The sequence below is a fragment of the Platalea leucorodia genome, assembly GCF_965183815.1.
Source record: "Platalea leucorodia genome assembly, chromosome: 22".
Classification (NCBI taxonomy): domain Eukaryota; kingdom Metazoa; phylum Chordata; class Aves; order Pelecaniformes; family Threskiornithidae; genus Platalea; species Platalea leucorodia.
In genome coordinates, this window is record NC_138844.1 from 7,039,423 (window position 1) to 7,062,366 (window position 22,944).

Genomic DNA, 22,944 nt, shown 5'->3' on the forward strand with positions numbered 1-22,944 from the left:
CGCAGCTCTATCTCCGCTCCTCTTTTGAGGAAACTCTTGTAAGTTGGATCCTGAGTCCCGGGCTGCAAAGCCGCTGCAGTGAGCCAGTGAATTCCCCTGCTCCTGCACACAGTCACGGTTTTTGGCAGCGGATCCCTGCCGAGGGTTATTTGAGTCCAGGAGCAGCTCCTTCTGCACCGTCTGGCGGGCTGAGCAGCGGAGTGCTGGCATCCACCCCGGAGGCGCAGGGATGCTCAGCCTGACGGGACAGCTTTGCTTCCCCTTAAAGGCCATCCCAGTAACTGCAGCCCGGGAAGGTGCAAGGGCAGTGGTGGTGCTGGGGCCACGGACTGGCAGCATTAGGTGTCCGTTATTGAAACCTGCTCCAGTAAAGGTAGGGGAAAAAACGTTTTACATTTGCACAGGACCAAAGAGATGGCTGGCAGGCAGCGGCCTGCGTCTGTACCAGCCCGAGGAGAAATGCAGCTGCAGTAACCCGTGCTGTCTCCTGGATCGCGGGGAGTAATCGGAGAACTCCGTACATCCAGCTGCAGCTGACTCCAGTGCAAGCGTTCCCTCCCGGCACGTGTCCTCTCTTGTGCCTGCCTGCGATGGTTTGTGTGGCCTCGAAAGGTGCTGCTGCTGTCATTACGGTCAAAAACAGGGCTGATACTGGTTCCCTTCCTGTAAGCAAGGCTCAAAAACATGCTAAAATACAGTTCCTGCGTGGTGGCAAGGTCCTTTTCCGGGACTGCTGTGCCCCTCAGTTCCCTGCTGTGTTTACAGCCCCTGAGCCCCGGCTGCTGCAAAATGCTCTTGAGTTGTGTAAAATGCCAGGCTTGTTCCCCTTGGCGAGGGAGGGGAGCCCTGTCCCGAGCAGCAGGGCTCGGGGCCAGGCGGGGAGCTGGAGAGGCGCCCTGCAGGATCCCCACCGCCCGAGCGCGGGGACGGCCGAACTGCAGCACAGCGAAAACCGGTCGTCTCCCACACAGGCTTCTTGGATCCCGGTCTGAGGCTGGTGTGGGACCCGCAGGGAAAAAAGGGCAATTATTCCCTGGCTGGAAGTGAGAATGAAAACATAGGTTCCTAAATTAACATGAACACAAGAGTGGTAAATGGATCCAGTGCTGTAGTGGTTTCAGCCCCTCCTGCCTGTGCCTCAATCTGTCTCCACCAGAAGGGCGTGAAGCGGGCCACGATCTCTGGAAAGCCATCCTCGGCTGTCGGTGACGTATCGCTGTCGGTGACGTGTCGGTGATGTATCGCTGCCGCCTGGTGCGGGGCTCCTGCAGTGGGGCCAGCCTTGCAGAAGCTGGTGGCCGTGCAGGAGCAGCCGCCTCGCACCGCGGTGGGGTGGCCCCGGCCCCCGGCTTGCTGCCTCCGAAGGGCTGCTCGCTGCTCTCCTCGCCAGGGAAGGTCCGCGGTGCGGTCAGGAGTACTGAACAGATTCCTGACAGTAACCGTTTCTGTCCGTGACAGCTCTTGTCCGAGGATCCTGTCCGCTGGAGTGGGGTTGGGATGGCTGAATGGGGACAGATGTGTCCTGTTACCTGTCCTGCAGCCTCGGCTCGTCCCGGTGCAGCCGCGCCGGTGCTGCCTGTCGCTTGCAGTTGCTGCCAGGGGTCTGGCGAGTGCTGCCTGTTCTCACCAGGGAGCTTCCTCTCATCTCGGCCCGGCCGCCGCAGCTGGAGCCAGGCTGGAGCTGCCAGGTCCCTTCCCTCAGGGCCGGGAGGGACTTGGAGGCGACAGGGAATGGCGACAGGGAGGACAGGCACATGGAGGTGCTGGGGAGCCGGCGGGTCCTGGGCTCTCCCGGAGCACCAGCCTAGACTGGCCCTTCAGGGGAGCGGGGCCGCTCCCGGGGCGCGGGAGGAGCGGGGCCGGCCAAGCCAGCCCCTGCGGCATTGCTGCGCTCCCACATGAGACGGACGGGGCGTCCTGGGAGACGCTGGGAGAAGCAAAGGCCCCTTGGGCAGACCGAGGCCGCGGCTCTTCGTGGTGTCACCCTGCAGCGGAGAAACCCAGCAGTGGCTTGGGGAGTGAGTCAGGCACCGTCTCCCCGGCTGGCTTCCTCCGTGTGTCTGGGGTGGGGAGGAAACAGGCTGAACTGGCTGGGACCTCTGATCTCCTCTCGGAGTCCCATGCGAGCTCCAGGCTCCCTCCCCACCTCGCAAGCGACGCCTTTACGCCCACAGTCGGCAAATGACTTAAAAGCCTGGTCTGCAGGTGAAGGACGTATTCTGGATGCTGCTGCAAAGCCCCGCGCGCTGTCTCTGCACTCGGAGAGATGAACCCCAAACTTCCCTACGTTCTCCTGGTTGGGGCTGCGGTGATAATCTTCATTCTCTCCTGCATGCTGGTGAGCAGGGGGAGGCGATCACCCAGCTGTGAATCCCAGCCCCACGTTGTGGAGAAGACGGGATCCACAAGCCAGAGCCTGGTCTTTGCCGATCTGACGCCCGAAGAGATGGTGCAAGTGGTGCGGTACCTGCAGGGAAACCTTGGCGTGCGGCTGGTTGACGCCTCGCGTGCAAAGCCCTCGGAGAACTGCATCGCCTCCGTCGACGTGCAGGTCCCCGCCAAGGCAGAGGTGCTGCGGTTCCTGGATGCGGGGGGGCCTCGCCCCCCCCGGGAGGCGCTGGCTGTGCTGTACTTTGGGAACCAGCCGGACCCCAACGTCACCGAGTACGTGGTGGGTCCGCTGCCGACGCCGGCGTATCACCGGGATGTGACGGTGCAGAAGTATGGGGGGAAGGTGCCCTACCACCGCAGACCAATGCTGGGCAGTGAGTACGAGAAGGTGGGAGCATTCTTAGAGACGGTGGCATTTGCTGCAGCCCCGACCTTCCTGAAAGAAGTGTTTGAGTACGACGGCACCAATGTGGCGTTTCAGACCACAGCCCCTCATGGGTTTCAGTCTGGAGACCGTAAGTCCTGGTTCATCGTGTTTCAGAATGTGAGTGGGTTCTTCGTGCACCCGGTGGGGCTGGAGGTGCTGGTGGACCACAGCAGCCTGGACATCTCCCGGTGGGCGGTGAGCAGGGTCTTCTACAACGGGCAGTACTACAGGGACATGGTTCAGCTGGAGAGCGCCTACGTGCAGGGTCGCATCAGCGTGGAGAAGGTGAGGAAAGCGCCGCAGGACGGGGACTTCTCGTCCATGAAGCCCCGGGCGCCTTGGGCTGCGCCGTTCCCTTTGCAGTACGAGCCCCAGGGTCCCCGCTACAGCGTCAGGAACAACCACGTCCTCTTCCAGGCCTGGAGCTTTGCCTTTGGGATGAGCGTGAACACGGGCCTGCGCCTGTTCGACGTCCGACACAAGGGGGAGAGGGTTGCCTACGAAATCAGCGTCCAAGAGGCGTTGTCAGTGTACGGCTCCAACTGCCCCGGCGGGATGTCAACGAGGTACATGGATGGGAGCTTTGGCATTGGGCGCTACACCTCCCCCTTGGTGCGAGGGGTCGACTGCCCCTATTTAGCGACGTACCTGGATGTGCACTACCTTGCTCATTCCCAGGTCTCTAGAATTAGTAAGAATGCCCTCTGCATTTTTGAGCAGAACCTGGGCTCCCCTCTGAGGCGCCACTACTCCAACGTGCAGTCGCTCTACTATGGGGGGCTGGTCAACTCCGCGCTGGTCGTTCGGTCCATTGCGACCGTGGGCAACCACAACTACATCTGGGACTTCATCTTCTACCAGAACGGGGCCATCGAAGGCAAGGTCCAGGCCACGGGGTACATGAGCTCATCCTTCCTGCACGGGGATGGCCTGAGATACGGCAATAGGGTTTGGGAACACACGCTGGGTACGATACGCACCCATGCCATCAACTATAAAGTGGACCTGGATGTGGGAGGTAGGTCTGGGTCTTGTCTCTCCTTTGTGCCCTCCCTGAGTACTTTTAGACTCCCCAAAATTGATATTTTTTGGTCCTTGTACAGGTTTTTGTTTCCGTACGTGGGGCAGGCTGGTGCGCTGACACAGAGCTGCCTCCCCTCTGTTTTTAGAGCAGTGAAAAGCCGTTGTCCTGCGGGGAGAGGTTCTGCAGTCACCCGTGAGCGTCGGGCAGAGCTGAGGCTTCCTGGGCTGGGTAACGCCAGCACCGCCCTGTGCCCAGCCTGCGCCCCTGCTGGGACGGGTCCTTCCCCTCCTGCCTGGGCGAGCAGACCCAGCCCGACCCTGCCCCGTTGGCCTCTGCGCCTCCGGGGCTCTGCAGAGGTCAGGATTTTTCCCTCCGCGCTCTGTCCCTGTCCTCAGCCCCAAAGGACAGTCGGCATCAATCAAGCTGGTTTGTTGGGATGTGCTTTCCAGCTCACGTTCCTACCTCCTACAGCTTTGTCGAGCTGTTCCCGCTGCTCATGTCCGAGTGGGACCGGCAGCTGCCCTCTCCGCAGGGCCGCGGGCGCAGCAGGCAGACGCTGGGCTGGCGGCCAGCCCGAGCTTAGGGCTGTGCTGCGTTTTGCCGGGGGTACAAGGGATCCTTTGCTCACAGCAGCAACAGCAGCCTCAGCTGCAGTTTTCTAGGTCTTCCCCTACCATTTATGGCACAAATCTGTCCTCAGGCTCCTGCTGAAATTACATTTGCTGCATGCTCCTGCCCTCTATTAAAAATTTCCCAATTTCCTTTTAATTGGGAAACGCGAATTTAAAGACTGTTCCATGTGGGTTTAGGATGAATTTTGAGTTCTTCTTAGATAAAAATGGGGGATTGCAAAACTGCAAGAACAGGGAAAAGGCAGATGAAGTCAGAGTGTCGCTGCTGTCACTGGAAGGGGAGGTGTGGGGTTAGAAGTTTTGTTCACACCAGAAAAGGGCAGAAAACGAGCACGGTGGCGGTTGCTGGGGCTCAGGCCCAAGGCGCTGCTCAAACCCACCGGGATGGCCAGAGGTTCAGCTCTGAAACGGCCTTTACGCAAGCTGGAAACTCGTGTGGGGCCGAGGGGAGCGGAGCACGGGAGGGCGTTACGCTGTGCACCTCGAGCGTGTTTAGCCAGCTCTTTGCCGTCTTGGCCCCAGATTTATTTGCTCCTGTGCCCCTCCTGTTGCTCTGAGCCTCTGGCTCATGACTCTTCTTTGTGGAAAGACCTGAACTGCGCAGCGCTGCTCCAGTTTTGTGATGTGCAAATGTCTCGGAGCCTGGGCTCTTCCTAGCGCTTTCCAGCTCGCAGGATGCATGCTGATGAGCACAAACACCGTGCCTGGGCCATCAGGCGCTTGAGTTAATTAGTCTGTGCTTGCACGGGGAAGCAAACCTGTTCTTCTGCACTGGGATGAGGCTCTGTCTTGTCCCTCGCAGAGCAGGAGCGTCCCTGTGGATGGTGGTGTCTGTCACAGTGTGGCGTTGCCTGGCTCAGCCAAACGTGCAGTCATGCAGCCATAGATAAATGTACACGACGTACAGTCATGCTGCTGTGGAGCGGTAACTGCTCTCACGGGCAGGAGCCGGTGCTCGGAGCCCAGGGTGCGGGAAGAGAGGATGGGGAGAGCGAGCTCTGGCTGCGGTGCCGTCCGTGGGGAGCAGGGGACTGTGGGGACGCTCCTCAGTAACTTTGCTTTTGCTCTGCAGGGGTGAAGAACTCCCTGGTGGCCCACGACATGGCATTTGAGATGACGCGGGCTCCCTGGAGCCCGGAGCAGCAGATAGAGCGGCCACGACTCACCAAGAAAGTCCTGGACACGGAGGACCAGGCTGCCTTCCGCCTCCAGTCAAAGATGCCCAGATACATCTACTTTGCTGCCAACAGCAAGAACAAGTGGGGCCACCAGCGTGGTTACAGGATCCAGATCACCAGTTTTGCGGGGGACCATGTCCCCGAGGCCAGCTCCATGGAGAGGGCCATCAGCTGGGCAAGGTCAGGCTGCCCTGAGTGGGATGGCAGGTTCTCGGAGACGCCGCCAGCCCCGCCGGATGGGGAGGCATCGCGTGGCTGTGCCTTGATGGGGAGGCACAGGCTCTCCTGGGCTGGGGTTACTCCGTAGGGGCAGGCTTGTGCTCTGCAGACTCTCTGGGGCGCTGGCTTTCAGCTCTGCCCTGCCCCAGAGGCTGCTCCCACCTCTTTTCTTGTCCGCAGGTACCAGCTGGCCGTCACCCGGCGGAAGGAGGAGGAGCCCACCAGCAGCAGCATCTACAACCAGAACGACCCCTGGACGCCCACCGTTGCCTTCGCCAACTTCATCAACAACGAGACCATCACCAACGAGGTGGGCCGGGGTCCCCTGGGCTGGAGCTGTTACACCCAGCCCCAGAGCTGCCCGAGGGCCGAGCGACCCCGGCATCGCCCGCAGGACAGCGGGCTCAGCTGGGAGAGCAGCAGCCCCGGGGAATGAGGAAAGCGGGTTTGAGCATCCCCTTTTCTGTGTTGGTGCTTTGGTCAGAGTGCGTAGATCAGAGTGCAGAGCAGAAGCTTGTTTCTCCCTATGGAGAAATGCTGGCAAAACGTCAGGAAAATCTCTGCGAGGCCGGGGCTTGGCCGCGGGGTCAGGGCAAGGACCCTTCTGCTGGGTGGATGCCTGCGGCCGTGGCTGCGGGCAGGTCTTTGGAGAAGGGAGGGGATCTTTCCCAGGAGGGGGAGCTCGGCACGTGGGAACGCAGCGGAGCTGCTTCCCCATGGAGGCCCGCTCCTGCTCTCCTGTAACTTTCCATGGCCCCTGCGCAGATTTCGGTCGCTCCCGCTCCAGGCTTCGGAAATAACCGCAGTCTTGTGGCTCCTCCCTGCCTAGGACCTGGTTGCCTGGATAACCGCTGGTTTCCTTCACATCCCGCACTCTGAGGATATTCCCAACACCGTGACGGTGGGAAACTCGGTCGGCTTTCTCCTGAGACCCTACAACTACTATGACCTGGACCCCTCCATATACTCACATGATGGCGTGTTTTTCACCAGCGAGCAGGACTTCACGGCATGTGAGACCAACCCCATCGCATGCCTGCCCAAAATGGCCTCTTGTTTGCCAAACTTCCCCCCGTTCACCTATGATGGGTTCCAAAATATGAGCAGGCTTTAACGCTACAGGACGGTGTTAGGAGACGCAGTCAGGTTGACTGTTCTGTCTCGGATTTTCAGTTTTTTAGTGAAGTTGTCTCAATTTCCAGTTGTGCAATGACTTTACTTTTTATCACTGCTTTTAAAATAGTGCTCTTTAAAAGGGAAGCATAATCTTCCTGACCTGATGCCAGACGGGAGTCTATGTTATCTCTGTTAATTGCTGAATTTGAGTCTGTTGCAGGAGGAAAGTGAGGAGAAAATCCTGCTCCTCTGCTGTAGAAGCAAGCGCTGTGTAGTGCCTATCTCAGGTTGAAAAAATGAAAATTATCCTGGTGCGGTGCTCTGTCGAGTGTCTTGTTCTTACGACTTACAGCAGCGTCTGCTGAGGGGATGATGCTGGGTCTCCACTGTTTCCTGCATCCACAAACCAGCCCAGCAGCGAGGCTCTGGGTGCCCGTGCGGGCACAGGGGCGATCTGGCCAGAGGGCAGGAGGGCCGGGCTGGGGAGCCCCGGGGCTCGGGGGGACGGCCGAGGTGGGCGCTGGCACCGAGCCCTGTGGGTGCTTGGGCTAAGGCTGGGGACAGAGCCAGGATCCGCTGGGGCTGCAGCTCTCAGGCGCTCGCCGCTGGGTGCAGGTGAGGGGAGCGGAGGGGAGCATTGCAGGGAGGGGTCTCGCTGTTCCTGCGCCAGCACCATCCCCACGGGTGCCTCTGCATGAACCAGCTGAACCTCAGCCCTGCGGGCAGCGTGTGGACCAGCTCGGCCCATCGCAGCCCAATGCTGGCCAGGGTCACACGAGAGCCCTCCTCCAGGCTCGAGCCAGAGTGCAGGAGCCATGCGGCTGCCGGCGGTGCAGCACGGCCAGTGCCCCTGTCCATTTGCCAGGACGCTCGGTGGGCTCTGCAGCCCTCGGCCCCCTCCTCGCAGCCCCGTCCATGCCAGGAGGTAGCCCAGGATCAGGAGGCACCTTCGGGGAGTGACAAGCAGCTGTCCCCTCCCTCCCTCCCGGCTGCAGGACCGGTGCCTCCGCACGTGTGGGGTCGTCGGCAGCAGCGTGCGATGCTGCCATGTCCCTGCACAGGCTGCAGAGGTGTTCTGGTGACAGCATGGCCATGGCAGGATGGGGCCACGGTGCTGTGCTCAGCAGTGCTCTGCACGGAGGAGCATTGTCCTTGCGCTCTCTGCTGCCTGCCTGGCTGTTTGCATCTGCAGGGTTAAGAGAAGGAGGTGCAGGGAGATTCATTTATTTCCCCCGAGTGACTGGATCTGTCCGCTCCAAGGTCCGCAGCACAGCACATGGGACGAGAGGGGAAGGACAGATGCATTGACTTAAAATTATGACCCACTCGGGGGAGCAGAGTGAAGTTGCCTTTTATGGTTCCCAGCAAATCCTGGGCACATCTGGGAACATCCCCCTGTGCCTTCCCTGTGAGCTCCTCCGGGATCTTCCCTGTTGAGAAAACAAGGGAAAAAAACAAACCCAAGCAAACCCAGCCCCTTCTGTCGGCGGGTCGCTGGGAGGATTCTGCAGCTGGAAACCCGTCCTGCCAGACTGCGGGAGCTCTTAGTGCCTCAGCAGACATGAACGTGAAAACCGTGCTCATCCTCCTCGTTCTGGCTTTGGCCACGATATTTGCTTTAGTCTGTGTGTTGCTGACCAGAGGAAGGGCCCCCGGCACCTGCCAGCACCGGCCCCTGGAGCAGGAGGACGGCGATGACGGCCAGAGCCTGGTCTTTGCCGATCTGACGCCCGAAGAGATGGCGCAAGTGGTGCGGTACCTGCAGGGAAACCTTGGCGTGCGGCTGGTTGACGCCTCGCGTGCAAAGCCCTCGGAGAACTGCATCGCCTCCGTCGACGTGCAGGTCCCCGCCAAGGCAGAGGTGCTGCGGTTCCTGGATGCGGGGGGGCCTCGCCCCCCCCGGGAGGCGCTGGCTGTGCTGTACTTTGGGAACCAGCCGGACCCCAACGTCACCGAGTACGTGGTGGGTCCGCTGCCGACGCCGGCGTATCACCGGGATGTGACGGTGCAGAAGTATGGGGGGAAGGTGCCCTACCACCGCAGACCCGTTACCGGCAAGGAGTACGTGGATATCAACACCCTCATCCAGCGGGAGCTGGGAAAGGCACCGCGCTTCCTCGCCGCATGCTGCGAGTCCAACGGGACAGACCTGGCCATCCTCACAACGGCCCCACGGGGCTTCAAGTCCGGCGACCGCACAACCTGGTTTGTCCTCTTCCACGGCGTGGCCGGCACCGGCTACTACCTCTCGCCGGTGGGGCTGGAGGTGCTGGTGGAGCACGGGGACCTCCACGTCTCCCGCTGGCGGCTGCGCCAAGTCTTCTACAACGGCCAGTACTTTGCCAGCATGGGGGATCTGGAGGATGCGTTTGTGGACAACTCGCTGGAGGTTGTCAGGATTGAGAAACCCCGGGCTGAAGCGGTGCTGGGCTCGATGAGACTCCGGCACCAGCCTGGCTCCCCAGGGCTGCTGCAGTACGAGCCCCAGGGTCCCCGCTACAGCATCAGCGACAACCGCGTCACCTTCCAGGGCTGGAGCGTCACCTTCGGCATGAACCCCAACTCCGGCCCACGCCTCTTTGACATCAGGTACCGCGGGGAGAGGATTATCTATGAGCTGAGTCTCCAGGAAGCCTTAGCCCTGTACGGCTCCAACTGCCCCGGGGGCATGTCGACCCGCTACCTTGATGGGAGCTTCGGCATTGGCAGGTTCGCCTACGAGCTTGTCCGGGGCCTCGACTGCCCCTACACAGCGACCTACGTGGACCGGCACTACCTGGCAGAGTCAGAGACCCCCAAAACCAACCAAAACTCGCTCTGCATTTTTGAGCACGATGCTGCCCTCCCTTTGCGGCGCCACTTCTCTGACTCGCACTCCTTCTACTACGGTGGGCTGCGGAAAAACACGCTGGTCATCCGTACTGTCTCCACTCTCATCAACTATGACTACATCTGGGACTTCATGTTCCACGGCAGCGGGGCCGTGGAGGTCCGGGTGCACGCCACCGGCTACATCAGCTCCTCCTTCCTCCACGGCCGAGGCACCAACTATGGCAACAGGGTTGGGCCCCACACGCTGGGGACAATGCACCTCCACCACATCCACTACAAGGTGGACCTGGATGTCGACGGTAGGTCTGGGCGCCTTTGTGCGTGGCCATGGTTCGCTGTGGGCTGCAGCTCTGCCCGGGAGCTCGGGAGGGTTTTTCGTTCTGCTTTACAGGGCAGCTGAACTCTCTGGAGACCCAGGACATGGAGTACGAGCTCGTGAAAGACCCCTGGAGCACGCAGAACACCATTGAGCGGCCGTACCTCCGCAGGGAGAGGCTGGAGAGGGAGGACGAGGCGGCGTTCCCGCTCAATGGCCCCATGCCCCGCTACGTCTCCTTTGCCAGCCCCAAGCCCAACAAGTGGGGGCATCCGCGCAGCTACCGGATCCAGATCTCCAGCTTCGCCGGCGAGCACCTGCCCACCAGCAGCCCCATGGAGAGGTCCATCAGCTGGGGCAGGTGGGTGCCGGGGCGCGCGTGGCTCCCAGCCCCTCTCCTGCCACCGTGGCCCGGCTGCTCCGGCCTCCCAGCGGAGCGGGGGCTGCTGCCACCTGGCAAGCCTGCGCCAGGCTGCAGGGAAGGGTTAACAGTGGACATGCATATTTTTTGGCTCTGAAAATCCCTTGAAATGCTGCTCATAGTAGTTCACAGGCAGGAATCTGAGCCCAGAAAAGATTAATTTAGAGCCATCATGTGTGTTTTTCCCTGTGAGGGCAACCAGGGGAACTCCAGAACTCCCAAGGGAAGCACCGGTATCCCCAGGTGTTGACATCTTCATGCAAGGACAGGATGTCTTTAGGAAAATGCTTAGAACAAACACAGAACTGGCTCACTGCCAGGGTGAAATTTAATGGCTCATGTGCTGGGGGAGTTTGTAGGAGTTAAAAATGGCTGTGGCTGAAGTGAGTGTGTCGGGCAGCGAGCAGCAGCGTCTGCGCCTGGACGCGTTCGTGTTTCCCGGCCATGCTGGAACAGCCGCAGGCAGCGAGCGATCTCCCTGTGAGCCACCCTGGTCCGTGCCAGCCCCTTCCCTCCCTGACCCAGGACAGACTGTGTCCCCGGGCACGTGCCAAGGACACATCCAGCCCCAGTTTGCCAGTGCCTCCCCAGGCGGCGATGCCACAGTTGCCCTGCCCCGGCACGTGCCGGCACGGACGAGCCCCTCCGCTCCCTGTGCTGGCAGGTACCGGCTGGCCGTCACCCGGCGGAAGGAGGAGGAGCCCACCAGCAGCAGCATCTACAACCAGAACGACCCCTGGACGCCCACCGTCGCCTTCGCTGACTTCATTGACAACGAGACCATCACCAGCAAGGTGAGTTGGGGTTCCCTGGGCGGAGCGGAGCTGAGCACTGTGGGTGCTGCCCCGGCTCCTGCCCCGGCCAGAGGCTTCACCCGTCCCATGGCCAAACCGGGCGGCTGCTGGGCTGGAAGGGTCCCGCTCAGCCTGACGGGGTGCCTGCCTCCCCTCCTGCCCAGGACCTGGTTGCCTGGATCTCTGTGGGGTTCCTGCACGTTCCCCATGCCGAAGATGTCCCCAACACGGTGACCGTGGGGAACGGCGTTGGCTTTTTCCTGAGGCCCTACAACTATTTCAACGAGGACCCCTCAGTGGACTCGCCTGACAGCGTCTACTTCAGCGGCGAGGAGGATGCCGGAGCGTGCGGGGCCAACCCCCTCGCCTGCCTGCCCGCCGCCGCCGCCTGCGCCCCCCACCTGCCCCCGTTCCGCTATGGGGGTTTCCTCAACCTCAGCCTGGCCCCGCCGGCTGGCGGGCTCTGACGGGGCCGGGGCCGCCGCTGCCCCTGTCCCCGCCGGTGCGGGCTGTCCATGTCCGGCCGTCGGGTGCTTCCCTGGAGGGGCTCCGGCAGTGGCGGCGGGCGCGGGCTGGCTCTGTCGCTGCACCAGGACCTGCCCTCCCCATCCATGGGAAGCCGCGTGCTCAGGGTCAGGTTTTCGGAGGAGCTCAGCTCCCATTTCTGCACTGCAGAGCTACTGAAGGCAGACTCAAAGCCTTTGAAAAACAGCCCCTAGGAATGATTTTTGGAGATTCCATCCAGGAGGCCACCCAAAGGGCTGTGAGGTGCCCACGGCTGCTCTCCTTCTCTGGGACCGGGGCTCCTGCCGCCTCCTCAAGGTAGGTCAGTGCCCACAGGGTGACGGTGCCGGCCAGGGCTGGGCACTGCACAAAGCCGCAGCTCCTCTTGGAGCCATGGTCTGTGCCAAGGTTTTGCCGAGGGGGGCGGGAGCAGGTGGCCTGGTGGCCGCTGTGGCCTGGCCACAGCGCGGGGGTGTTGGGCCACGGGGACCCAGCAGCTCCAGGATGCCCGAAACATCCACCCCAGCCCTGTGGCTGCTGCAGCTCCAGGGCTGCTGGGGCCCAGGCGATGCTGAGCTCTGGCTGCTGTGGCGGTGCCAAGCCCTGGGGACGGGGAGGGTGCGCTAGGCTGCACCGGGAGCCCGCAGGAGGAGCACACTGCAGGACCGCGGGACGGGCACTCCCTGGGCTGAACTGGCCTGTGTCCACCCTTCCCCAATAAACAGGCACTCGGGTGCTTTTTCTGACCAAACCGTTGCGTAGCTCATGGGTGCTGCTGCAGCTCCTGGGGCTGGTGGCCAGAGCCCCAGCACTGCTGATGCTGCGGGTGCTGGTGCCCTGTAATGGATGCTCCTGGCTCAGCTCTGGGGCACTTGTGGGGGTCCAAGGACCGCGGGGCCAGTACGGCACCCGGCACGGCTGCGGGAGCGTGCACTGGCCGTGCTCTTGGACCCCGGGAATATGGGACAAACAAGGGAGTTAATGTGTAACGGCTGTACCGAGCCGCATTAATCGGTTCTGGCCTTGGCTGCTGCCCAGCGCGCTCAGCCCCCACCGGCATGGGGACCCTTGCTCCCGCGCCCCCGGCTGCGTGCGCACTCCCAGACCGCGGGACCCCGCAGCCTCCAGAGTGCATCCCCCCTGCGCCAGGCTGGGCTGGGGACACTGCGGGGCTTGGTGAGGACAGCTCAGCTCCAGCCCCACGGCCTGGCCCTGGCATGGGGCTGCAGATGCCAAACGCTGGCCAACGTGTCCCGGGGGGCATGGCGGGCATCCATCCCCTCTGACCGCTCGCTGTGGGAGCTCAGTCTGCCCAGGGCCATCCTGCAATGGGCTCAAGAAGCCCTAACGGCAGTGGCCCATGCCCCGGGAGCCAGCTCGGCTCGCTGCAGCGCAGGGGAAGGACGTTAGGCAGGAGCTCGGGGGCATGGCTCAGTGCAAGGCTGCAGTGATGTCCTGGCGTGCCCTGGGGTGACAGCAGGGACCGTGCCCCAGAGGCATCTCAGGGGGAGCAGGCGGGATGCTCCCTGCCAGGGGAAGGTCGCAGCTGGCCGGCTCCCTGCCTGCCGCTGTGTGCCCACGTGTTTGTGAGCGCTGCCTGGACTCTGCCCGCGCGCTGACGCAGGCGAGACCAGACGTGCTCCCGTGCTGGCAGCGACCCGGCTCGCTGCCCAGCCCCAGGCCTTGCCGCAGGCTGGGAACTTTCTGGGTGAAACATTGGCACCGCGTGCAGCACATTACGTTACAGCACCTGCGTGTGCCGCGGCTCCCGTAGCTGTGTCTGGTGCCTTGGGAATCGCGGGGACACCGTGTCCCGGAGCCAGCCGCTGCCACCGCAGGCACACAGCTCCTGGGCTGCCAGCTGATCCCCGGCTCGCTGCGCACAGACCTCAGTGCGGAAATAAAGCGCCCCCAGCCTGGCCCCTTTCCGCCCCTGGGAAAGCCACCCCGGCCGGTTTGCAATGCACGTCCCTGGCCAGCGGTGCTGCCAGCACAGCTGCCCGTTGCAGGGGATGAGCCAGAGCCTGGCATGGCACTCCCAGAGCCAGTGGCCAAACCGGCCAGGGTGCAAAACCCTGCAGTGCCCAGGAGGTCAGCAGCCCCGGCCTGCCCTGGCGGCTGCAGGGCCAGGGATTTACCCGAAGCGCAGGGCATGGAGCCGGCGCTGAGACACCTCCGCCACGCGGACCCCGGCAGCTCCGGCACAGACCTGCCCCGTGGCACGTGCAGCCTGGCCGCCGTGCAGGGCGATGCTGGCCCTTGCCGCTCTGCCAGCAGCACAGCTCCATCGGCAGCACAGCTCCGTCGGCAGCGCTTCGTGCTCGCTCCCGCGCCACGCTGGCCCCGGCCGTGCCGGGAGGGAGGCGGTGGCTGCTCCCGTCCCGTCTCCCGGCCTCTCCTTGCTGCGGCCCCAGTTTTCCTGCAGTGACTTTTTCCAAAGGGCCTGGAGCACACTAGTCCCCATCCCCCAGCACCTTTTGCCCCCATTTTCTGCTGTGAAATCTCTCAGGGAGAATTTTTTGCTGACTGTTTCAAAATATTTTTGACGCAGAAGCCAAGTCTGTTGCATTCCTTCACACTGGCCGAAGCCACTCTCGGTTGAGGACCCTGAAATGAGCTGTTAGGGAATTTGTTTTGCAAGAGTAATTCCATTTCTGTGCAAACTTCTGCTTTGCTGGGGGTTTTTTGTAGGTTGGGCGCTCAATCCGGGGGCTGGGACGCCTGGATCCATCTCCCCTGGGCGCAGCGAGGCCGGGCTGGGAGGGACAGGGAGGAGCAGCCCTGGGCAGGGACGCGCCTGCAGCCGGGGCGATCCTGCAGCGTTTGCATGGTTTCCTCTCCTTCACGTGCGTTTCCAGTTCACTGACGGCAGCTGGGAAATTGCCGCTCAGGAGGACCGGCGCGAGCCCCCGGTGCTGCCTCCCCCCGGCCACCCCAGGGCTCCCCTGGCCCCGCTCCCCAGCACGGCGAGGCTGCTCTGGCCGTGCTCCGTCCCTGGGGATGGAGTTGGATCAGGCCAGCCCGGGCCAAGGATGCTGAGCGCAGGGTCAGGCTTTGGCTATGTCGACATTTCCCTTTGCCTGGGAGCGTCGGCCCTGGTGTGAGGCGAGGATGCCGGGAGGGATCCCGGCTGCCGCCGCCTGACGGGCAGCTCCTCGGGGCCGAGGACAGGCTGCCCGCAGACCATGCACGTTGCTAGTCTGGGACCGCACATCTGCCCCGGCAGCCCCAGCTTTGCACTGTTAAATGCAAGGCAGATCTCTAATCATCCAACCACCTTCAGAGCACAGGCGTTTGCAAATACCATCCCTTTTCCTAGCCTGGCAGCTCCAAGAGTGGTCTGTGTGGTATTCCGGGGTGGAAGGTTTGCTGTGTTTTTGCCTTTTAGACCCCGAGGCTCCCTGGGCTACGTGCAGGAAGGGGGCAGGATCCTGCCTGCAGCCCTGCTGCGCAGAGCCCGCTGTTTGTGGGCAGGACTCGGCGCTGGACAAGACCTCTGCCTGCTCTGCACCATGGCAAACAGCACAGGGGCAGCGGTTCAAGGATCTTGACCTGAACTTTCTCGTGGAGGCAGATAAGTGATGCATTTTCACTGGCTGCTAATCATTAACGCCTCGTTGCCTGTTCCCCCATGCATGGGCAGCTGCCTGTTTTGCGGCGCGGGCTCCGGCTGGCACCCCGCGCCGCTGCCGCAGGGCTGTGTGCCCGTGCGCCAGCAACCGTGACGGCTGGCCAGAGCTGGGGAAGGAGGCTTCTCCCGCCAGGCTGACCCTGTGTCCTCGGGCTCCTGGGAATAGCTCTCCATGTTATTCATTCACTGTTACCTCCCAGGGAGGAACAGGACGATAAAGCTGCGGTGCCGGCACTGCTGCCAGCGACAGCGCGGCGTGGCCGGGGCAGGGAAAGGCCACGGGCAGGGACCTGGCACCAGCGGGACGAGCGGTGTGTTCGGCTCCGTCCCGGCAGCGGGGTCTGATGGGGCAGTTTTGTGCAGGAGGGGGTTAACCCAAGGGAACTGTGCTGGGAGGAATGCCTTCCCTCCCAGGGGACCTCATTTGCAAAGGTCCTTTAACCCCACGCCAGAGCTCAGAAAAACAGTGCTGGCAGCCAGGAGCTCCCCAGGCCTCGCTGTCTGCGGCTGCGGGGAGCTCCAGAAATGGCTTGGAAACTTTCAAATTGCGCAGAGTCCTGGTTAAATCAACCTGGCGAACGCCATGGCAGCAAGGTGGTTTTTCATCAGCTGGAGGTTTCAGTGGACGTGGGGGTGGTGGGCAGCCTGCCCCCCATGCCACGCACGACCCAGTCCATGCTCCTGGGCGTCCCTGTGATGCTCTGGTGGTGCTTGGGGTGATGGCGGAGGGATGGGAGAAATGCCACAGCTCGGGGCTGCGGCAGCTCTGCAGTGCTGTTCACTCGGAGTGCGGATGCTCGGCTCTCCTCCCTGACAACAGAGCAAATGCCGGGGTTCGGTAGGAGCAGCTGAACCATTGTATGGGGCGGCAGGAGGAGCAGGGGCTGCAGGATCCCCCCAAGCGAGGCAGCCGCCTGCGTGCCGCGGGGAGGGCACGGTGCGGAAAAGGGTTAAGGTGCTGGTGTCGGAGCACCCGCGCCACGCGCCCTCGAAGCCTGTTTTTCCCTTTTACGTAAGTTGTTCCAAACATGTTTGTGACAACCCCCCTGTGATGCACCTTTGGCAAAAGTGGTTTTGGGTCCAAAGATCAGTGCTGGGACAAGCGACCTGCCCGTGGCAAACAAGAGCCCGCAGAGTATAAAACCCCGGCGGCGCGGTGGAGCGCGGGACAGCCCGAGCCGCGCCGAGGGGCAGCGGCTGCAGAGGAGGATGGAGGCCAGCATGAACCACCTGCACGACACGGGCATCCAGGCGACGCGCTGGCTGCAGGAGCACTTCCAGGGTTCCCAGGACTGGTTCCTCTTCATCTCCTTCGCTGCCGACCTCAGGAACGCTTTCTTCATCCTCTTCCCTATCTGGTTCCACTTCAGCGAGTCGGTGGGCATCAGGCTCATCTGGGTGGCCGTGATCGGTGACTGGCTCAACCTCGTCTTCAAGTGGTGAGTGGCCCTGCGCCACGGCTGCCTCCGGGTGTGTTGGCACAGCTGGACTAACGCGGGCCAGATGTGCGCTCCCAGCCTTGATACTGGTGTAAAACAAAAAGACCCGAGTTTGGCCCCCAGCTTGGCACTGGTAATGGCTGCTCCTTCCCGAGCCGTGCAGCAATGGCTCTGCCCCCTTCCCAGAAGGGCAGAGAGATCGAGCCCCTCAAACCCTTTGCCGTCAGCCGGGGCTGCAGTTCTGCACGGGGGCTGCCCAGAGCCCCTCACCACAGGGGCCGCGGGGTGGCCTGGCACGGCTCTGATACGCGGGATCAGGGCTTGTGCTGCTCCGATCTTTCAGGCGAGTGTTTCCCATGGCTAAGCCAGGACACTGATATCCCCTTCCCTTCCATGGCCGGTAGCGCTGGCATCGCTGATGCAAAGGGAGCCTCAGCAGCAGCGTCAGTTTTACTGTGGGGCTGATCCGCCCTGGCACCACGGCCCGGCAGGGTTCGGTGTCAGCCGGTAGCCGTGGGTGCCATCCCCGCAGGCGGTGGGCTGTGGTACCAGTGGCCACAGGGGCGGTGGACGAGCGCAGCGCCATCCCCACAGCTGCATTTCAGCATCACGGGGTTCTGGGGCTGCGTGCACCCACGTGCATGGGCTGCACCCCACGTCCCCGCAGCAGGACCCGCAGTGTGGTCGGGGGGGGGGGTGTGTGTGCTGGCCGCCCCAGCTCTGCGCCTGCCCCGCAGCGCAGGTCCCCCGGAATGCCCGTGCTGCCTGCACGTGTGACAGGGACGGGTGGCCTCTGCCTCTGATGCCTGAAAAAGACTTAGCGGGAGCAGACGCCGCTCCTCTTTCTCAGCGCATTGACTTGCCCCCAGGAAATTCTTGCTCTTCCCCTTTGGGGGCCGGGCATGGGGCCCCAGACAGGCAGTGTCGGCTGTCGGGACTAAGCGACCAGCTGGATGCTGTCTGTTGGGACGCCCTGGACTGCTCATGCGTCCTTTGCCTCTTCCAGCTCCCAGGCCAGAGCTGAAACCGCAGCCGTGCCCACCTGCTCTGGTGCCCAGGACCCCTACAGCCCCCGTTCTCCTTTCTTTTCAGGATCCTCTTTGGGGAGAGACCGTACTGGTGGGTCCATGAGACAGACTACTACAGCAACACCTCCGCCCCAGAGATCCAGCAGTTCCCGCTCACCTGCGAGACCGGCCCTGGTAGGGTCCCCCAGCCCCGGCAGGGTCCCCCAGCCCCGGCAGGCGCAGCGGGTGCTCGCCCAGGGGGTCCTGCACATGCAGCTCCCTGTTCTGGGTCTCAGTTCCTGCAGGGAGCGGGGTGCTGGCATGGCCGGGGCCGCGGCTGGCAGCCCGCCGGGGACGCACGTCCCTAGCTGGCTCTTGAGAGAGGGCCGTTAACACCGAGCCGCGCTCCTGGGGACGCCAGCCGTGCCTGCAGCGGGCGGAGGCAGGGCAGCCGCTGCACCGAGCAGACCTTGACCCTCGGCGCAGACGTGGCGGTTCAGCACAAACCCCTGCCCGTGCTCAGCCGCAGCCTTGGCCCGTGCCGGGGCCGCGCTCTGCCCACCAGCCCCAAATGCGGGCAGCCGCTCTGTGGGGAAGGGGCTTGCCTGGTTCCAGAGCAGCTCTGTCTATATTTTACCCGTGGCTTTCCACGGGAGCCGGGGAAGGGCTGTAGGCGTCCCTGGCACGCTCAACACGAGCCGTCGGGGATGGTCGGTGCCCTCTGCCCAGTCTTGCCTGGCAGACAGGCTGCGGAGCCAGAGCCATGCTCCCACACTGCCCTTGCCGTGCTGGCCCCTGCTCCAGCCTTGCCTGCGCTAGGGACGGAGCTGGGTGCCTGCCGTACAGGTGGCACCGCGGCCACCGGGGGACAGGTGCTGGGTGCCGCAGCAGCCGGTGCCGCAGCACCCGGGGCCTGGGACCCCCCCGGGCATGAGGGCACAGCCCTCTCTGAAGTGGGGGTCTGACCTGGGGCTCTCTTCTCACCCAGGGAGCCCCTCCGGCCACGCCATGGGTGCAGCGGGTGTGTACTATGTCATGGTGACAGCCCTCCTCTCCGCTGCCGCAGGGAAGAAGCAGTCGAGGACACTCAAATACTGGTAAGCTGTGCGCCAATACCAGCCGCCCTGGGCAGAGGCTGCTCCAGAGCTGCCGGGCGTGCAGCCGAGCCCATCGAGGCACAAGGCTGTGGGCAGCCAGCCGGGCCGTGGCACCGCAGTGGGGTGTGCACGAGGACGGGCTCGGCGGGCGGCCAGGCACTGCTCGGGGTATGCGGTGGTGGCACCCTGGGCAGCGCGAGCCTGGCCTGGCACCGATGTGACCGCCTACCCCTCGCAGGGTGCTGTGGATGGTGCTTTGGACGGGGTTCTGGGCAGTTCAGGTCTGTGTCTGCCTGTCCCGAGTCTTCATCGCTGCCCACTTCCCCCATCAGGTCATCGCAGGGGTCATCTCAGGTGAGCACATCAGACCCCCCCATCCCCTTTCCCACAGCACTGCCGTGCTGGACCGCAGCACCCACAGCACTGGCCAGGCAGGGTGCACAGCCTGACGGATGTGTGCGGGGTCATGACGCAAAGCTGCGTCCATGGCTCTGCAGTTACTGCCCTCATTGTCACGGGCAGGATGCCCTCCAGGATGTGCCGTTGTCCCTATCCCATCTGAGGCAGGAGTCCCAGTTGGGCGGGCAGGGCACTGCCAGCTGTTGGGCTCTGAGGGACGGCGAACATGGCCCGAAGGCGCAGGCAGGGCAGGCTTGGGGTGTGAAAGGGTCGTCACTGGGCAAGGGAGCAGAATAGGCCATCTGTGAGCAACGGGGCGCAGCGGTGGCCATTGGGGCACTCAGCACCACGCGGGAGCACCGGGGTAGCCCCCGGCATATGTCCCCCGCTGGAGTGCCCAGGGCTGTGGGGTCCGCTCAGCTCCACCGCCCTGAGGCAGGCGACCACTTGCTGATCGGCGCTGCCTCCTCTCCTGCTTCATTGCTGGCAGGGATGGCCGTGGCCAAGACCTTCCAGCATGTCCACTGCATCTACCACGCCAGCCTCCGCCGGTACCTGGGCGTCACCTTCTTCCTCTTCAGCTTCGCCCTGGGCTTCTACCTGCTGCTGCGGGTGCTCGGCGTGGACCTGCTCTGGACGCTGGAGAGGGCACAGAGGTGGTGCGCCCACCCCGAGTGGGTCCACATCGACACCACCCCCTTCGCCAGCCTCCTCCGTAACCTGGGCATCCTCTTCGGGCTGGGGCTGGCCCACAACTCCCACATGTACCTGGAGAGCTGCCGGGGGAAGCAGGGCCAGCAGCTGCCCTTCCGCCTGGGCTGCATCGCTGCCTCGCTCCTCATCCTACACCTCTTCGACGCCTTCAAGCCGCCCTCCCACATGGAGTTGCTCTTCTACATCCTCTCCTTCTGCAAGAGCGCAGCCGTGCCGCTAGCTACCGTCGGCCTCATCCCCTACTGCGTCTCCCAGCTCCTGGCCACGCAGGACAAGAAGGCTGTCTAGGGACGTCCCCGCAGGTAATGGCGCGGCCGCCCTGGCCCTGGGCTCAGGGGCAGTCACCGGACCATGGGTGCACCCCAGCCACTGTTTGCTCCCCGCTAAATCTGCACAGACTGACTCCGCACCGGGAGCGGACTGCGAAGGCTGGGCTGGCGGCGCTGCTGGATGGCTCCCACGGCATGGACCCACAATGCTGGTCGTGCCATAGGCTCGAGCGGTCTGTGGCCAGCTGATGGCACAGCGAGCCCCGCGCTCCCAGGGCTCTCCTGCTGCCCTTCCCACACCCATGGGTGGGGGTCATCAGCCCGGGACCCGGCGGCAGTAGGGGGAAGACCCTGTGCTCCCCTGCAGCTCACGGGGATGCGCCACTGCCGTGCTGCAGGGCTGGGGACGGCACCACCGGGAGCAGGGTGCTCACCCATGGGTGCTCGGGGCCTGCTGGCGAGGCAGCTCTGTTACAGGAACGGGCAGACACTGTGATTTGGAGATAAAGCACCGGCGTGCGGGAGCCCCCCATCCCTGCAGTGATCAGCGTGCACTGCTCTGTGGAGCAGCATGGGGTACACGTATGCCTATGTGTGTATACATATCCAATCTGTATCTATATACACATATACATACGGGTGTGTCTGTACACAAGAGGTATTTTATTAAAGCTGAAGGTGTGTTAGCTGGTGAGTTCGGACCTCTCACTGGCCAGCGAGGCGGGATGGGCGATCGGCTCCCGGGCGCGGGGCTGCTGGTGGTGGCGGAGGAAGGACATCTCTCCTGGCGCTGCTCCTGCCATCACCGGCAAGGCACGGCCAAACCCCCGGGAAAGGCAGCGCCAGGCTCCTCCAGTCCTCGTCGCCCTTCACCCTGGGGTGCAGTCGGGCATGGCCAGCACAGCGGGGGGGCAAGCTGCTTCTTGTGCTGTTTATCCAGGGTTTCTGGGTGCACCTTGTGCTGGGAACGGGGACACGCTCGGGTCACTTCGCTGCTTATGGAAACAGGCACGGCTTTGGGACCGGCCGGCTCTGCCGGGGCTGTGCTGGGCCCCAGGCTGCGGGGACAGAGCTGCCGTTCGGCTGCTGGCTGTGTTGCGGGGCAGGGGCCCGGTGGTCAGCGCTGGCTCAGCCTCCAGGCACCGCTTGCCCGAATGCTGGGTCTGCCCAGGGCGCAGGGAGCGGCTGCGTCAACGCGGGGCCCAGCTGCTTTGCTGCCGCCGGCTCGGCGCTCCCGGCAGACGTCCCGGCCCTCCTGCCGCAGCGCCGCGCTCCTTGGCAGGAAGCCGGCTGCGGGCTCGCCCTGCTGACTTCAAAGCCGTACAGGCTGTACAACCTGGCAATTAACTCCGTTAGTAAACATCCTCTCTCAGCCTGAGATAGTTTAAAATAGATGCGAAGGCACAGGTACCTTCCTCCTGCCAGACTGTACGTGTGCATGTGCAGCATCTCCCCCAAATACCAGTTCCCGCAGCATTCACCCCATGCCCAGCTAGAAGCATCGGCAGCGCGCTCTGCTGCGGCGCACCCGGGAAATGCCGCCTCCCCTCCCAGCCCCTGCACTGCCGTGGGGCGACGGTGTCCAGCAGAGCCGCGCTAGCACCCGTTGTCTTGCTGCGGCTTGGATGGGCCTTTGCCGCGCGTGGCGGCGGAGCGTGCAGGCTTTGCAGCCTTTCCCAGCCCCGCGATGGGAGCCCCCCCCCCGAAACACCCAGAGCCATCAGACGAGAGAGCGCCTTCCCTCTGACCAAACCGCGCGTCAGCAGATCCCCACGCCAAAACCCAGCCGCGCTAAAATGCCTCCCACGGCAAAGTCTGCGGTAGCTCTCGCTCGGCACGGAGCTCAGCTGTGGCCCTAGCGCTCTGCAGAAAGCCTGCCTCGATCAGCGCGCCCCCCGTTTCCTCCAGCTGGGGAGCGGGCAGGCTTGGCCCAGCCGCTATCCCGACCGGGAAGGGTCGGGACGGGGCAGCCAGACCCCCGGGCGCGGTGGGCAGACGCTGATGGGCGGCGCAGCCGCGACCCCGCGCCTGCTGCTGCCGCTGGGCCGCTGGCGAAGGTCTCTGGGCTGAACGGCGGCCGCATCGGCCGCGTGCGGAAACCCTGGGCGCTGGAGCTGCTGCCACCCTCTGTGTTCATGATAAAGCTCCTCAGGACAGAGGCTTCTTTTCTTCTTTTTCTCTGCTTATGACCAACCTCTGGCCCAAACCTGTCATGCCGTTTCTAGCAAGAAGGGAAAAAACAATTCCCAAATTACCTGTCGTGCTTTTTCACGCTGTGGCTCCACAGCGCCCTTTAGTTTCTGCAGCTGAGATGGCAACAACTCCGGGACCCACCCTGGCCGAAAAGGCAAGCTGAGGAAACGCCGGCGAGCAGCGATGCCTGATCCCGAGGCAGTTTGCACCCGGATTAGCCGGAGCAACTCCGACGTTCACAGATGGACCGGTACCGGCTGCAGCCCGGCACGGGAAAGGACGCTGCAGGAAGGTGGGTGATGTCCTGCCCACGGGGCACCGCGCTCCCGCCCGGCGGCTCC

The 22,944-nt window shown here is 63.4% G+C and overlaps 3 protein-coding genes across 3 annotated transcripts in view; all 3 read left to right on the forward strand.

The window, feature by feature from the left end:
- PSME3 (proteasome activator subunit 3) overlaps positions 1-5,677 on the forward strand; it is an 18,780-nt gene extending 13,103 nt beyond the window's left edge. The window contains exon 12 of the transcript XR_014230379.1: positions 5,547-5,677. The gene's annotated coding sequence lies outside the window, so the exon portion shown is untranslated. The remainder of the gene's footprint in view (positions 1-5,546) is intronic.
- The window catches only part of LOC309600145 (uncharacterized protein), a 16,528-nt gene extending 3,888 nt beyond the window's left edge, over positions 1-12,640 (forward strand). Inside the window, exons 2-10 of the mRNA XM_082332210.1 lie at positions 1,459-1,486; positions 2,212-3,836; positions 5,547-5,832; positions 6,052-6,181; positions 6,701-6,978; positions 8,326-10,118; positions 10,211-10,496; positions 11,221-11,350; positions 11,515-12,640. Coding sequence (XP_082188336.1) covers positions 1,459-1,486; positions 2,212-3,836; positions 5,547-5,832; positions 6,052-6,181; positions 6,701-6,978; positions 8,326-10,118; positions 10,211-10,496; positions 11,221-11,350; positions 11,515-11,817 — 4,859 coding nt within the window. The 3' untranslated portion in view covers positions 11,818-12,640. The remainder of the gene's footprint in view (positions 1-1,458; positions 1,487-2,211; positions 3,837-5,546; positions 5,833-6,051; positions 6,182-6,700; positions 6,979-8,325; positions 10,119-10,210; positions 10,497-11,220; positions 11,351-11,514) is intronic.
- Positions 12,057-21,014, forward strand: G6PC1 (glucose-6-phosphatase catalytic subunit 1). The gene is made up of 6 exons (XM_082331828.1): positions 12,057-12,172; positions 15,243-16,924; positions 18,017-18,126; positions 18,920-19,028; positions 19,267-19,382; positions 19,918-21,014. Exons 2-6 carry the CDS (start codon positions 16,695-16,697, stop codon positions 20,427-20,429), a joined length of 1,077 nt encoding a protein of 358 aa, XP_082187954.1. The 5' UTR covers positions 12,057-12,172; positions 15,243-16,694; the 3' UTR covers positions 20,430-21,014.
- The last annotated feature ends 1,930 nt before the right edge of the window (positions 21,015-22,944 follow it).